The 16,622-nt window shown below is 45.7% G+C and overlaps 1 protein-coding gene across 1 annotated transcript in view; it reads left to right on the top strand.

Annotated features, from left to right (window-relative positions):
• Positions 1-16,622, top strand: part of LOC147120556 (low-density lipoprotein receptor-related protein 1-like) — a 2,135,446-nt gene that overhangs the window by 747,990 nt on the left and 1,370,834 nt on the right. Inside the window, exons 4-5 of the mRNA XM_085986655.1 lie at positions 6,957-7,076; positions 10,826-10,954. Coding sequence (XP_085842781.1) covers positions 6,957-7,076; positions 10,826-10,954 — 249 coding nt within the window. The remainder of the gene's footprint in view (positions 1-6,956; positions 7,077-10,825; positions 10,955-16,622) is intronic.

Here is a 16,622-nt window from a genome sequence, read left to right as displayed (position 1 = left end):
TCCACCTTATTACAAATGCTCCTCGCATTAAGACACAAAGCCTTCAGGCTTGTTTTTTTAACGCTCTTAGACCTATTAGAATTATTATTTACTGTGGCCACGTTTGATTTAAACCGTTGATTTCTCTGACTGCCACTTTTGTTTTTCTCCTTCCTATCTTTTGCTTTTATCCCTGTTTTCCTTTCCTCTGTCTCCCTGCTCAGGTTCCCAACCCCCTGCCATTTTAGTTTAAACCTCCCCACAAGGATATTTATCCCTCTCTGGTTCAGGTGCAACCCGTCCGACTTGTACAAGTCCCACCTTTCCCAGAAGCAGGCCCAGTGATCCAGGAAACTAAAGCCCTCCCTCCTGCACCAACTCTTTAGCCACGCATTCATCTGCTCTATCCTCCTATTCCTATACTCACTAGCACGTGGCACTGGGAGTAATCCAGAGATTACAACCTTTGAGGTCCTGCTCTTTAATCTGCTACCTAGCTCCCTAAATTCTTGTTGCAGGACCTCATCCCTCTTCCTACCTATGTCGTTGGTCCCAATGTGAACCACGACCTCTGCCTGTTCCCCCTCCCCCTTTAGAATGCCCTGCAGCTGTTCAGTGACATCCTTGACCCTGGCACCAGGGAGGCAACAAACCATCCTGGAGTCACGTCTACGGCCACGGAACCATCTATCTGTTCGCCTTACGATAGAATCCCCTACCGCTATTGCTCTCCCACTCTTTTTCCTCCCTTCCTGAGCAGCAGCAACACCCCCGGCGCCAGGAAGTTGGCTGCTGCTGCCTTCCTCTGGTGAGTCATCCCCCTCAACAGTATCCAAATTGGTATACCTGTTTGAAAGGTGTTTGTTACTCTTATGTGCTCCTTTACGAGGTGTAAATTAGAACACCTTATACCGGGTAACTATTGTCTTGTTCCCAAAGGTTCAGACTTCAGGAGCCTTTAACCTTCTGTTTCAATACGGTTATTGATTCAGTGTCAACAACTTATCTTATCTCGATAGCCAGAATGCTGTCACAGCTTTTTCATGGTTCGGTTTCGAGATTTCCAGACCCAGTTTGTCATGTTTTAATAAGGCCCGAATTCTTTCATAGAATGGTGTCTTTTTCTGAATAGGTTATGTTGCTTATTCCTTCACAATGGAGGCAGGACTGCTGCTTGTTGGGTTCTAGTCCCGCCTCCATCAACATCCAGCCAACCCATGCTATTTTTCCTTGATTGACCATGTTAAGCCCTCCCAACGGGCTTAGCAGGCCAATTAAGAGAAAGCCGGTGACAAAGAACATCAGCGTATGACATGTCATCTGTCAAGATTTTTTGACAGATGAGTTGTCATCGTTTGACAGCTCTGTGAAGCTGTCAAACACTGACAATCTGTTTTCTAAGTTGAGTCTTTACTCAAGAATCAATTAGAAAGCCTTCCTGAGCCGAAAGTAGAAAGCTGCTGCATTTAAGAATGCAGCAGCCATTCTGCTTTCTCTGCAGGTGAGACGAGGCAGCTCCGCAGCCTAAAGGGATGAAGCCCGGAGGAAAAAGCAAAGGTAAGTAATCGTATTGAAACACTCTACACTCACCTCACACATTTACCTCTGCACACATGCACCCATCACTCCTCTGCACACCGTACATCTCGGCCCTTCTGACCCCCCGCAGACCCACGGCTTACCTCGCTGACCCAGGCGAGGTTTGGAGCCGTCGGGCAACCCACACTTTAGATGGCAAAATAGGGATTAGCCAAAAAACTACCTGTTAACAGGCAGTTAATTTGCACTAATCTCCTTCCCACCTCGAGGAGATGGGACCCGGCGCAGGTCCGGTACCCGCCCCCTTGGAAGATGGCACGGAGGCGGGTTGGGGACGGGATGGGTAACCACTCCCAGATTCTGCCATTTTCCCGGCAGTCCCGCCTCCATACCCGCCTCCCCAGGGGCTTGCAAAATCGCCCCCATGGTTTCGGTTGAATGAATACGATAGGTTGACTGTGGTCAAGCCCAAAACAATGATGTGAGTGAAGACATCTAATTACATTTATTATGCCTTTATGAAAACATTCCTTTTTCTCTGTATTATTAAAAACTTTGCACATTAACCAGAAGTTAACTAACTGACTTTTGAGTGAATAATGTCGCCTTTAAATAAGTTGTATTATTCAGCAGCATAGCAAAAATCCTTTTGATGCCATTATGTTCCAAAATGCTGAAAAGTAAGAATTTTACACCATGACAAATGCCTTCAATCATTCAATTATAAACTGTAATAAAACAGCCTGTAATTTCAATCTTCACCAGAATCATTTGATTAGATAAAATAAGTTCAATAATGAATGAGAAGAGATTCAGAACAAATTACTACTAGTGTGATTTTAAAGAATTTTTTTAGCGAGAGTTCTGAGGCGTGCTTACATGCTGTTTGATGTTTCTGCTCAACCTAATACTTCCACCTCCTCCTACCTTCAGATTCAAAGATGGAGTAGAAACCATATTTGTGGAAGCCATTAAACACAAGCTCACGGGCATACAACAAATTCAATCTTTGCATAATACAACACATATTATAACAGGTCATGGATAATATTCTGAGTAATGGCATATGCCACGTGGCACATCAAGAACCTGGGACTAAGATTCTCAATGTATTATTGCTACTGCACGATTTCCATAAACCACATGAAGAGAAGAGACATCCTAGGGCCTGAATTTGCGGTCGGAGGCTTCCTGCGGGGAAATGCCTCCGATCCACAAATAAAATCCATGCCTACCTGGTGCCTCGGGATCCACAGAGACTCGCGCTCCTGGGCCTCTACGCATAGGCCTGCGTAGAGGCCCACGATGGTCGGGGAGTCCAGAACCAGGGGTCACAGTCTAAGGATAAGGGGTAAGCCATTTAGGACTGAGATGAGGAGGAATTTCTTCACCCAGAGAGTGGTGAACCTGTGGAATTCTCTACCACAGAAGGCAGTAGAGGCCAATTCATTAAATATATTCAAGAAGGAGTTGGATATATTTCTTAAGGCTAAAGGGATCAAGGGATATGGGGAGAAGGCAGGTACGGGGCACTGAATTTGGATGATCAGCCATGATCTCATTGAATGGCGGAGCAGGCTCGAGGGGCCGAATGGCCTACTCCTGCTCCTATCTTCTACGTTTCTATGTTTCTATGTATCCCAGGGGCAAGTGCCCCTGGGATCACGTGGGCCGGCCCAACCAATGAAAGAAGGGGATCCCCATTCATGCTTATGGAGAATCTGTACATATGGAATCCCCGTAAGTATGAATGGGGATCACATAATAAACACATTTATATACCAAAAAAAAAATTACACATTTAAAATTAATTAAAATACCATTTAATTAAACATTTAAATCAAAAAATAATTTTTTGAAAAATAAATTTAAACCTTTTAAAGGGGCTAAAAATAACCATAACTTATTTTACAGGTGTTTTAATGTTTAAATAATTTAAAAAAAAATTATATTCATTTAAACGCTTACACTGGTAAAATCAAGCCTTACGCCTGCTTTTATCAGGCATAAGAATTTCACGGGCACACGGGCATTCAATGGGCAAATAGCCCAACTCTCCGCCCGTGGACGCCCTTTTCCCAGGGATGGCTACGATTTGTCATGAAGATTCTTGACAGATCGCAAGTTCTGGGTTTTTGCGCATGCGCTTTGCGCGCAAAAACCTGAAACTTGTGGGGCCTTTATGGGTGCATACACACTGTGCAGACACTCGTAGGCCCAGCAAAATATGGGCCCATAATATCCCACTTATATTTCATAATCTTCCCCTTGAATCTCACCTATCTTTTCACAAGTCAGGGACTGTAATTCCACAAAAAAAGCCTGTGAATTAGATGAGACATGAATGTAATGACCTAATCCCGAACGTGTTTCTGGTAATTATTGATCATCCAGACCATTTTTTTTGCCTTCTGTAACCACAATAGCTATTGACTTAGTTACAGTGGGAATGGCTACATAGATTTCTTGAACAATGGAAGCTGGCTGTCCTTTCTTATTGCCTACTGTTATATGTAAACAGTAAGGATCTCTAACCTAATATCTTACTGATGACAAATAGCTGAGAGTAAAACAGGACATGAAGCAATCAACAATGATACAGATACAATTGACTTGGACATAATTGTTCAGGCTAATGATCCTTTTGGAGAAGACACAATGGCCCTGATTTTCTGCCAGCCGTCGGGCGGCTTTTCAGGCGGCTGGAGGCCGAAAATCGCCGAAAAAGCGGGTCGCGACCCCCCCCCCGCTTGATTCCCCGCCCGTCCGACTTTCGGACCGCCGTTTCTCCGCGACCCAATGCAGTCCCGCCCGCAGCTGGCGGGACTGGCCGTCGGAACACTAATGAGCAATTATTTCCATGATTAAGCCGATTTTCAGGGGCCGTTGCGATTTTGTGGCTTTCCCCACGTAAAACACACATTGTGGGAACACCGCTGATGAGACCTGGTGTGAAAACAGTTGGCTTACTTGCTTGCAGCTGCAGGTCAATGAGGACTGAAGAGATTTAAACAGGCAGCATTTGCAGGCTGCAGGACCTTGTTGATGAAGGCTTGGGGGAACTTTTTGAAGGCTTAGGCACAGCTGTAGAAAGTTGGAGCCTCACACACTTCTCCAGTGTGAGCTCCTGGGAAGCCCCTCTCACCACCCTAACTCAGCGCCTCCTCAATGGAGGCATCTGCCAGAAGCATGGGAGGCCTTTGGTACCTTCCCTTCCTGGCATTAGAGGATCTCCAACAGCAGAGGAGGCTGGAGCAACTCCAGCAACAGCATCACCAGCAACAACAGCAGCACCAGCAGGAGCGGCAGGCTGGGGCAGCAGAGGCCAGAAGGGGCCAGCGCATGGAAGGCCGTCGGCGCAGGAGATACCCCCCAAACAGGGTCTACAGACACAGGGTCAGCTACCTCAACATGACTGAGCAGCATGCCAGAGGTGGCTCCGACTTTCGCGAGAGGTTGTGACTGACATCTGCGCAATGCTGCAGCAAGACCTGGAGCCCAGAGCAACAGGTCCACACTACTTGCCAGTGGCCATCAAAGTCACCACCGCACTCAAATTTTATGCCTCAGGCTCCTTCCAGGGATCAGCAGCAGACATCAGCGGCACCTCCCAGGCGGCCGCACACACTTGCATCACGCAGGTAACCGATGCCCTCTTTGCCATCGCGCACAATCACATCCATTTCACCAGGGATCGTGCAAGTGTGACGGCGCGAGCGCGTGGATTCGCTCAGCTGGCAGACGTTCCAAGGGTGCAGGGCGTCATTGACTGCACACATGTGGCCCTTAGAGCACCCCATTGCAATCCAGGAGTTTTTGTCAACTGCAAGGGCTTCCACTCCCTTAACGCTCAGCTGGTGTGTGACCACAAGAAGGTGATTTTGCATGTTTGTGCCAGGTTCCCTGGCAGCTGCCATGACTCCTTCATACTGCGCCAGTCTACTGTGCCTCTGCTATTCAGTCCGCCAAACGAACTTCAAGGATGGCTACTTGGAGACAAGGGATATCCCCTGCGCTCTTGGCTAATGACGCTGTTGAGGAGACCAGCCAGCGAAGCTGAGGAGCGCTACAACTCCAGCCACATTACCACCAGATGCATTATCGAGCAAACCATTGGATTGCTGAAGATGCGCTTCAGATGCCTCGATAGATCAGGTGGAGCCCTACAGTACTCATCAGCCAGGGTCTCCAAAATCGTCGTGGTATACTGTGTGCTTCACAACATGGCACAGCGTCGTGGCGTGGCGATTCCGCAGAAACAAAAGGCTCCTCACAGAGCCGCCTCGGATGAGGATGATGCTGAGGAGGAGGAGGAGGAGGACGGAAACGAGCATCCTGCAGAGGCCTGCCAACCAGCGGCACCAGTGCGCGAGAACATTGCTGGGCGCAATGCAAGGAACGCACTCGTCCTGGGCAGATTTGCGTAGCCTGGTACATCAAACACTGCAGCCTCACTGCTTCTGAACTGACCATGGACAGTGGCCCATGCCTACACTTTCCAACAACTTTGACCAGCTTGCTATCATCTGCAAGTTATCCTAAGGCCTCTATGCGACATCCCCATTTGCCAAATGACAGACGCCATAACTGCAGCAGCTGCCACCAGATTTTTTATGTACAGGAAAATGATGGCATTAAAACTATTTACAAGACTCGATGGTGGAATAGTTATGTGAATGTGAGCAGAGAGAGAGACGGAATGGGTAAGGGTGCATGGATGTAACTGTGAAGTGAGATGTGGAGGAAGAGATTGCTGAAGCTGAGTGCTGTTGGGGAAAGGCAATGGGGATCAGGTTGAGGGTGATGGAAATTTTGTACTTGCTTTCCCTGTGCGGTGAAGGTCATGGAAGCGCTTCCTGCACTGCAGCCAGGTGCGACGGGTGACACCCAGAGAGTTTACCTCTGCTGCCACCTCCATCCAGGCAGCCGTGGACTCTTTGGGAGGCCTCTTCCTCCCTGAGCGAGGGTAGAGGACCTCCCTGTGGGCCCTTACCCCATCCACCAAGGTCTGCAGTGATGTCTCGTTGAATTTGGCTGCAGCTCGGCCTCTGCCGCTGGCAGCAGCTGGTGCAGACTCCTTTGCCATTGTGCAAGAGTGGCTGAGAAGCCTGCAGAGGTGGAGAAGCTTGCTGGTCACTTTGAAAGCACCACGAATGATGACATCATACTGTGGGGCTCTCTGACTCGAAATGGACAATTAGCAAGGCTGCCCACATGCTGGAAATTAATTGGCCACTTGAGGGAAAATTGCGTGCAGCTGGCTGACATTTTTTTGTCATTCGGGGGAATCCGACCATTTCCCACACAATCCACAAAATCGGGCCAATAAGTCTTAATTCTTTCTACTAAAAAAGCCATCCATACTTACATTTTTGTTACAGGAAATAGTTTATTGTACATCTCTATGTACTCAAACTTCTGTTTCTGTTTCCTTTCAGAATTTTCGCCCACTTGCAACCAGGCTCGTTGTCAGTATCGATGTGCAATCACAAGAAATGGTACAGCTTGCTACTGCAGCGATGGTTTTAAAGTTGCACAAGATGGGAAAAGTTGTGAAGGTTTGTTCTAATATAATTTTTACCTTTTTCTTCTGTAAAATTTATTATCATAATGCAAAAATATATTTAGTAACATTACAAAAAAAGGACTGCTCAATTATAACACAATAGTGTAACAGAAGTATTGGCCCAGAAATTCGGGTTGGGGGCTTCCCGCAGGTGTAAGCCCCCGACCTGCACTTATCGAGCACGCCGGCCATTGTGCTGTGGGCCCCCGTGGAATTCCGATCCTGGGCCTCCCCCAGCTGCCGGCGCACAGTGCTTGCGTATCCCAGGGGCGCAGTTAGTTCGATGCGTTCCCTGGGATCACATAGAAACATAGAAGATAGGAGCAGGAGTAGGCCATTCGGCCCTTCGAGCCTGCTCCGCCATTCAATGAGATCATGGCTGATCATTCAAATTCAGTACCCTGTCCCTGCCTTCTCCCCATATCCCTTGATCCCTTTAGCCTTAAGAAATATATCCAACTCTTTCTTGAATATATTTAATGAACTGGCCTCCACCGCCCTCTGTGGCAGAGAATTCCACAGGTTCACCACTCTCTGGGTGAAGAAATTCCTCCTCATATCAGTCCTAAATGTCCTACCCCTTATCCTTAGACTATGACCCCTGGTTCTGGACTCCCCGACCATCGGGTACATCCTTCCAGCATCTAGTCTGTCTAGGCCTGACAGAATTTTATAGGTTTTGATGAGATTTCCTCTCAATATTCTAAACTCCAGTGAGTATAAGCCCAATCGACACAATCTCTCCTCATACGTCATTCCTGCCATCCCAGGTATCAGCCTGGTGAATCTTCGCTGCACTCCTTCCATGGCAAGAACGTCCTTCCTCAGATAAGGCGACCAAAACTGCACACAATACTCAAGGTGCGGTCTCACCAAGGCCCTGTACAACTGTAGCAAGACATCCTTGTTCCTGTACTCGAACCGTCCTGCTACAAAGGCCAACATACCATTTGCCTTCTTAACCGCCTGCTGCACCTGCATGCTTACCTTCAGCGACTGGTGCACAAGAACACCCAGGTCTCTTTGCACTTCCCCTTCTCCCAATCTATTGCCATTCAAATAATAATGTGCCTTCCTGTTTTTGCCACCAAAGTGGATAACCTCACATTTATCCACATTATAGTGCATTTGCCATGTTTCTGCCCAATCACCTAACCTGTCCAAATCGTACTGGAGTTTCATGACATCCTCTTCGCAGCATACCCTCCCACCCAGCTTTGTGTCATCTGCAAATTTGGAGATATTACATCCAATTCCCTCGTCCAGATCATTAATATATATTGTGAACAGCTGGGGTCCGAGGACCGATCCTTGCGGTACCCCACTAGTCACTGCCTGCCACTTGGAAAACGACCCGTTTATTCCAATTCTTTGCTTTCTGTCCGCCAACCAGTTCTCTATCCAAGTCAATACCTTGCCCCCAATCCCATGTGCCTTAACTTTGCACGCTAATCTCTTGTGTGGGACCTTATCGAAAGCCTTCTGAAAGTCCAAATACACCACATCCACTGGTTCTCCCTTATCTATTTTACCAGTTACATCCTCAAAAAATTCCAGTAGATTAGTCAAGCATGATTTACCTTTTGTAAATCCATGTTGACTTTGTCCGATCCTGTCACTGCTTTCCAAGTGCTCTGCTATTACATCTTTTATAATGGACTCTAGCATTTTCCCCACTACCGATGTCAGGCTTACCAGTCTATAATTCCCTGCTTTTTCTCTGCCACCTTTTTTGAATAGTGGGGTAACATTAGCTACCATCCAATCCATGGGTACTGTTCCAGAGTCTGTCGAGTTCTGGAAGATGACCAGCAATGCATCTACTATTTCTAGGGCCACTTCCTTAAGTACCCTGGGATGTAGATTACCAGGCCCTGGGGATTTATCGGCCTTCAGTCCCATCAAATGTCCTAACACCATTTCCCTACAAATACTGATTTCTTTCAGTTCCATCCTTTCATCAGACCCTATGTTCCCCGGCATCTCTGGGAGGTTATTTGTGTCCTCCTTTGTGAAGACATGGGGAGCAAATCAGAGCAGGGAATGCCCATTCATAAGTTTGACAGGAACTTATAAATACTACGGGCCCCAAAACATCACTAAATCTTCAAATAAATTTAAAAACATCACATTTATTAAATAAACTATAAATTACATGAAATAACTATTTTAAACAATAATTTAAATTTTTGAAAATAGTAATTTTATTTTCTAACAGGGCTAAAAATAAACTTACCTTCCTTTAAAGTATTTAAAACTAATAAACCTGTGGAAAAAATGTTTTAATTTTAATTAATAGAAAGGACCTATTTTCCTTAGCAGAAGAGTCAATAACCAGGGGGCATCGATTTAAAGTAATTGGTCGGAGGTTTAGAGGGAATTTGGAGGAGAATTCTTTTCACCCAGAGGGTGGTGGGGGCCTGGAACTCACTGCCTGAAAGGGTGATAGAGGCAGAGACCTTTGTCACATTTAAAAAGTAGTTGGATATGCACTTGAAGTGTCATAACCTACAAGGCTACAGACCAAGTGTAGGAAAGTGGGATTAGGGTGGTAGCTCTTTGTCGGCTGGCATGGACAAGATGGGCGAATGGCCTCCTTCTGTGCTATAAATTTCTATAATTCTATGATTCGACTGCAACTGTCCTTGTTTAGTGCTGCTAAACAATGTAAGAGGTTAGGAACCCCTTTCGTGATTCCAATCACACTGGATGACCTCAATATGGAGGAAATGTTTATGAGGGCAGACCATCTTCAGGTGCAAAGACACCTTAGTGATTATGTATACTCTGAGCAGTACCCCAAGACCTGAGTCTCCAGGCCACACCAGTTATACCTAAGTATGTTTGAGGGGAGTTGTATTTGGTATCTTCCTTTCACCAGAGAGGCAGTAATCAAGCCCTGCTACCTGTTGAGATCCAATCTTCAGATTACCTCAAAGATTGATATGGTGCCACCTGTCGCTGTAAAGGTGACAATGGCATTAGCTTTTTATGCTACAAATTCCTTTCAGGTGACCACAGGGAAAACTAGCTAAATCTGCCAGCCTGCTGTACACAGCTGCATAAAACAGGTGACATATTTCATATTTGCCAGGGGCAACATCTTCATAAATTTCCAAGTGGAAAGGACCCACCAGCTAGAATTCTTGGCAACCCTAGGTAGAAAACAATTATTGTACTATACTAACTGTTAGCAGAAAATTGCTGCTTTTTACATAAGTAGAATTTAGCACATATAAACAGTGAGAAACCACATCTCATGCTCCTGCCATTTAAACCAGTGGTTTTTAAACTTTTCTGTTCTAGCTTCCAAAAGACCATGTCAGACACCCAAAGGAAGCAATATTTCATTGTAGAAGAAGTTTTCTTTATATTAGTATACAGTAACAGATGTAAGATAGAATATAACCTTGGGATCCCTTCACAGACGACCCCCTTTGGTTCAGTAATCTCAACGTAAAACCCTGTGATCTGAAGCGTATGTCGTGTGTTTGCCTGGTATAGTGCTGATTTCCAGCTGTCAGAATAGCAAAATATTTCTGTCTCTTTTTAATCAGTCAGTTGGTTGTTTATGTCAATTTAATAAAGACATCAAAGGCATTAAAGAACTCAAAAGAGCTCTTGGAATTGGATGCAGGTCTGGCATACTACATTAGTAATTCTGATTATCAGGACATGACATGATCATATGACATGCAATCTCAGTATAAATTGACACAACTTATTGCTTGCCTCTTTCAGATTTTGATGAATGCAGTGTATATGGAACTTGTAGTCAAATATGCACAAATAGCAATGGATCGTCTATGTGTGGCTGTGTGGAAGGTTACTTGATGCAACCAGACAACAAAACTTGCAAGGCCAAAAATGGTAAGCGATGAGCACTTTTTGCTTTACTTTTTACTTTCTATTAAATAATTGACAAATGTTGAGGAAATACAGTTCATTTGATGATCCTGCATGGTCAGTGATGAAGCCACTGTCAAACAGAGCTCAGGTTGGAGAGAGGACTAAAACACTGAGCCCCGATTCCCTGACCCACAATCCCTATGAGTGCAATTCCTTGCTGGCAGCAAAGGAGTGCAAATTTATTCCTAATATGGTAACAAATTATTTAGACTGCAATTCCCTTTAAAGTTGTTCCATATAAAACATGCATTCTTCTACTATTCAAATTGCCTTTCACCAAGCAAATGTATCACTATAAATATTTCTTCAATGAGTTTGTCCTTGGGATATGGGTGATGCTAGCAAGGCTGCATTTAATACCCATCCCTAGTTGCCCTGAGATGATGGTGGTGAACCTTATCCTTGAACTGTAGCAGTCGTCATGGTGATGGTGCTCCCATAATGGTGTTAGATAGGGAATTCCAGGATATTGACCAAGTGATTATGAAGGAACGATGATAATTATAAACATCATTGCATTATTACTTATTTGTTGAAGTTTTGATGGTTGTGGACTTCTGACTAAATTTTACAAAATTCTTTGGAAAGGAAAATAGTGCCAGAGGACCGGCGGGTGGCAAATGTGACTCCCTTCTTCAAAAATGGAGACAGTGATAAGGCATGAATTTATAGGCCAGTGAATCTTACTTCAATTATTGGTAAACAACTAGAATGCATAATACGAGGTGAAATAACTAAGTACTGTACATGGAGAAACAGGAGCTGATCAAGGCCTTCAGCATGGATTTCTAAAAGGGAACTATGCTTAATCCTATTGATGAAATAATCGGAAGAAGGATGAAGTTTATAAAGGTTTTCACTTGTTAAGGTACAAAATAAAAGACTTATGGCAAACATAATGGCACTTGGACCAAGTGGATAGAGATATGATTGAAGGATTTAAAGGACATTTCTTTGAATGGAAAGGTGTGGTGAGTGGTGTTCCATTGGGGTCCTTGTTGGATCCACTTTTATTTGCTGGACTTGGGAACTGAGAGAACAATATTGAGATTTGCTGATGCCATATGAAGTAACACAACATGCAAGTAGAAATAAGGAAAGAAAATACACTTAAATCATAGTATTTTAAATAGAGCAGAGGAGCATCTATATCCAACGCACTCCTGGCTGGCCTCCCACATTCTACCCTACGTAAACTTGAGGTCATCCAAAACTTGGCTGCCCATGTCCTAACTCGCACCAAGTCCCATTCACCCATCACTCCAGTGCTCGCTGATCTACATTGGCTCCTGGTTAAGCAACGCCTCGTTTTAAAAATTCTCATCCTTGTTTTTAAATCCCTCTATAACCTCACCACTCCCTATCTCTGTAATCTCTTCTAGCCCCACAACCCCACCGAGATATCTGCGCTCCTCTAATTCTGCCCTCTTGAGCATCCCTGATTATAATCACTCAACCATTGGTGGCCGTGCCTTCTGTTGTGTCCGTCAGTAGTAAGACACAGACTGCAGGAGAACGGTACAACAGGTGTTTACTCAACGTGGCTCACTCTGGAACTGACTGTACAGATTACTACTCAGTGCTATATACAGGTGTGGTCACTGCCGGTACTACAGTATACATGAGCTGTAAAAAGTAGTTCCCCCCCTTAAAAGTATGTACATTACAATTCCTCCCCTTTTAGATTAACAGTACCATAACACTCATTCAACAATTAAATATCAAACTAATTACAATTAACACTTTTAACATACAACGTTAGCTGAAAATAGTCCATTTATATATTCAGTCTTTGGGGAGGCTTCCTGATCCTTTCTGGATAGCGCCTTTCCCAAGTGTCTCGCTCTTGGTGCGGAGGCGATTCTGGCCCCCTGTTGTCGGTTGGCTCATCAGCTTCCGATGCTACTGTTTCTGGGGTAGATGCGACCTGTACGTCGGGTTCCTCACCAGGTACGTATGGGCGAGGCATGGGGTTGACTTGTTCCTGTGACTCTAGGATCTGGTCAGCATGGCGTCTCACGATGTTCTCCCCAACGTCCACTGTGTACATTAGTGGGCTCTGCCGTGTGCATATCGTTCCTGGCTGCCATTTTTCTGTTCGTTAGTCGCGGGCCAAGACTGGTTGCCCTACATTGAAGCTCCTTGTTGGCTTCTCATGGATGTGCTGGAATTGCTTACTCTCAACATCTCTTCGTACATTTGGTCTGAGCAAATCCAGGCGAGATCTTAACCTTCGGTTAAAGAACATCATGGCCGGAGGCCTGGTTGGTGACTGCATGTGTCGCATTCCGGTAGGAGAACAGGAAATTGTCCACCATATGCTGCAGCGGAATGTTGTCATTGTACATAGCCTTTATTGCCTTCTTAAAGGTTTGTACGAACCTCTCAGCCAATCCATTTGTGGCTGGATGATACGGGGCGGATGTGTAATGCCTTACCCCATTCTTCTGCATAAACCTCCGGAACTCTTCGGACACAAACTGTGGTCTGTTATCGGAGCAAATCTGTTCTGGCAAGCCGTTCCTGGCAAAAATGGTCCGTAGGACTGCAATAGTTTTCTCCGTGGTGGTGGAGGACATTTTGATGACCTCAGGCCATTTCGAGTGTGCATCCGCGGCTATCAAAAACATTGAGTCCATGAATGGACCAGCAAAATCAATATGCACCCGTTGCCATGGAGATGAGGGCCACTCCCATGGGTGTAGAGGGGCATGTGGTGGTGCATTTTGGACTTTCTGGCATCCTGAGCAGCACTTGGTCAGGTCCTCGATTTGTTTATCGATTCCCGGCCACCACACATAAGCCCTGGCAAGGCTTTTCATTTTTACCCCTCCCAGATGACCCTCATGAAGCTCATTGAGCACTCTATCCGTTAACTTGGGTGGAATTACCACTCGGGATCCACACATCAAGGTCCCCCGGCACACTGACAGCTGTTCTCTTCTTGTCGAGAATGCTGGCAACAGTGAGTCGCCATATGCTGGCCATCCCTTCACCGTCAAATCATATACCCGAGACAGTGTTGGGTCATTTCGGGTCTCCTTTTCGATACGAGCGTTAGTTACCGGTAGGTATTCAACTATAGTCGAATGAAATATTTTGACAGGATCCACTGCTGGTGCTTCCTCCACAGTAGGCAGTGGCAGGCATGATAGCCCATCAGCAGTTCCATGCTGTTTCGTGCCCTTATATTCAATCTCATAGTGGTGCGCCCCTAGAAAGAGTGACCATCTTTGTAGTCGTTGCGCAGTCATCACCGGAACGCCCTTCTGCGGATTAAAAATGGAGACAAGAGGCTGGTGGTCAGTCAGCAAGGTGAATTTCTGCCCGTGCAGATAGTGATTGAACTTTTTCACTCCCCACACTAGGCTGAGGGCCTCCCTGTCAATCTGGGCGTAGTTACGCTCGGCTGAGGTTAGTGATCGTGACGCAAAGGCTATTGGCCTCTCTGAGCTGTCCGAGAATTTGTGCGACAGCACCGCTCCAATGCCGTAGGGTGACGCATCACACACCAACTGAATTGATAGTGCTGGGTTGAAAGGGGCCAATACCTCTTTCGATGTGATTAGTGTTTTGCTGTTCTGGAAAGCTCATTTACATTCATCACTCCACTTCCATGGCACTCCAGTTTGCAGTAGGGTGTTCAGTGGGTGTAGTATTGTAGACAAATTTGGCAAGAACTTATGGTAGTAGTTTACCAGCCCGAGGACGACCTCAGTTGTGACACGTGTTCCGGTGCTGGAGCCTTGACTACTGCCACAATCTTTTCTGGGGACTTATGTAACCCCTCTTTATCGATAACGTGGCCACAATACGAGATCTGTTTTTTAAAAAACTCGCATTTGGGGCGGTTAGCTCGGAGCCCATATTCCTTCAATCTAGTGAGCACCTGTTCCAGGTTGGTGAGGTGATCACTGTCATTTTTGCCCGTGACCAGGATGTCGTCCAAATAACACTGGGTCCCTGGGATCCCTTGCAGGACTTGTTCCATTGCCCGTTGCCAAATAGCCGGAGCTGATGCTACCCCGAATACCAGCCAGTTGTATTGGTAGAGTCCTTTATGGGTGTTGATTGTGAGGTATTTTTTTGATGCTTCTTCCACCTCCATTTGCAGATACGCCTGGGCCAGATCAATCTTAGTGAAGCGTTTCCCTCCAGATACTGAGGCGAAAATATCTTCAATCCGCAGAAGTGGATATTGCACGGTGTGAAGGACTGGGTTCACTGTTACCTTAAAATCCCCACAGATGCGAACCTTCCTTGGTTCCCCAGGCGTGCTGCTCAATGACTTTTTCATCACAGGGATGATGGGTGTAGCCCACTCGCTCCAGTCTACCTTGGACAGTACTCCTGAACGTTCCAAACTCTCCAGCTCTGCTTCGATGGCTGACCGGTCTGGCCTTAAAAAATTTTGGGCTTGCGTTTTCTTCGATTTTAATTGTTGCTGTCATGCCTTTTAGTGTTCCGAGTCCTTGCTGGAACACTTCTTGCGCGTCGGTTAGGATCTTTGACAGTCGCCCAGGTGTGATGTCGTCTTCCTTTTTGGCAGCCACAGTCAGTGCTTGTATGGAATGCCAATCCAGCTGTATTTTCCGGATCCATTCACATCCCAGTAATGGTGGTCCTCCATCTTGCAATACATACAGGTCTAGTTTTGGTGTTTCCTTACCGTTATATATAACGGTCACCCTTATTTTTCCTTTGGGGTAGACTTTTTGCCCCGTGTATGTCTTCAAAATAATTTTTGTGTCTCTCAAGGGTATGTGTGAGAATAGCGGCTGATCCAATTCCATTTTTACCTGGACTCCTACTATCTTGAGAGTGACCCAAATGGTTTGGTGATCCTCCGTTTTGATCACATTATTTAGTTTCAGACAACTCAGCTCCCTGTTTTCGGAGTCGGTATCAGTCTTTTGTTCGTCTGAACTATTCTCCGTCACCTTATGTACCTTCTTGTACTTTTTTTTTGGAGATTTCTTATTGCTGGTTTTCTTTCACGACCTGCAGACTCGTGCTATGTGTCCTACTTTTCCACACTGTCTGCACACTTTGTCTTTGAACCAGCAATCATTGTGGTCGTGTGTTGTTCTGCCGCAGCGATAGCACTTCTCTGTTCTGTATGACATTTTGTTTGTGCCATATTCTTGCGGTCTCTGTTGTATCTCTGCAGCGCCCCGTGCTGCTGCTTCATATGATACCGCAATGCTGAAAGCCTTGTCCAGCGTAAGGTCCTTTTCAGCTAAATGCCGTTTCTGGGTTCCTTCACTTTGAAGCCCACACACAAACTTGTCCCTTAAGGTATCTGCCAGTCCCGTTCCAAACTGGCAGTGTTTCGATAGTTTGCGCAGTTCTGTTAAATATTCAGCATTGCTTTCATCCTTATGCTGGTTCCATTTGTGAAACTTGAATCTTTCTGCTATCAGCAGCGGTGTGGGGTTTAAATGTTCCTGTAGTATCGTCACCCTGTCTCCAAAACTCTTTTCCACTGGCTTCGCTGGGGTTATTGATTTCGTAATAAACCATACGTCTTTGCACCCATTAAATTTAACAATACCGGCGCTTTCTTGCCATCTGACACCTCATTTGCCTTGCAGTATACCTCTATTCGTTTGACATATGTCGTCCAATC

The sequence above is a fragment of the Somniosus microcephalus genome, chromosome 4, assembly GCF_052327205.1.
Source record: "Somniosus microcephalus isolate GS21.2 chromosome 4, FLI_Smic_1.0, whole genome shotgun sequence".
NCBI classification, from domain to species: domain Eukaryota; kingdom Metazoa; phylum Chordata; class Chondrichthyes; order Squaliformes; family Somniosidae; genus Somniosus; species Somniosus microcephalus.
The sequence above is the reverse complement of the archived record's forward strand: the minus strand, read 5'-3'. Positions and strand labels throughout refer to the sequence as shown.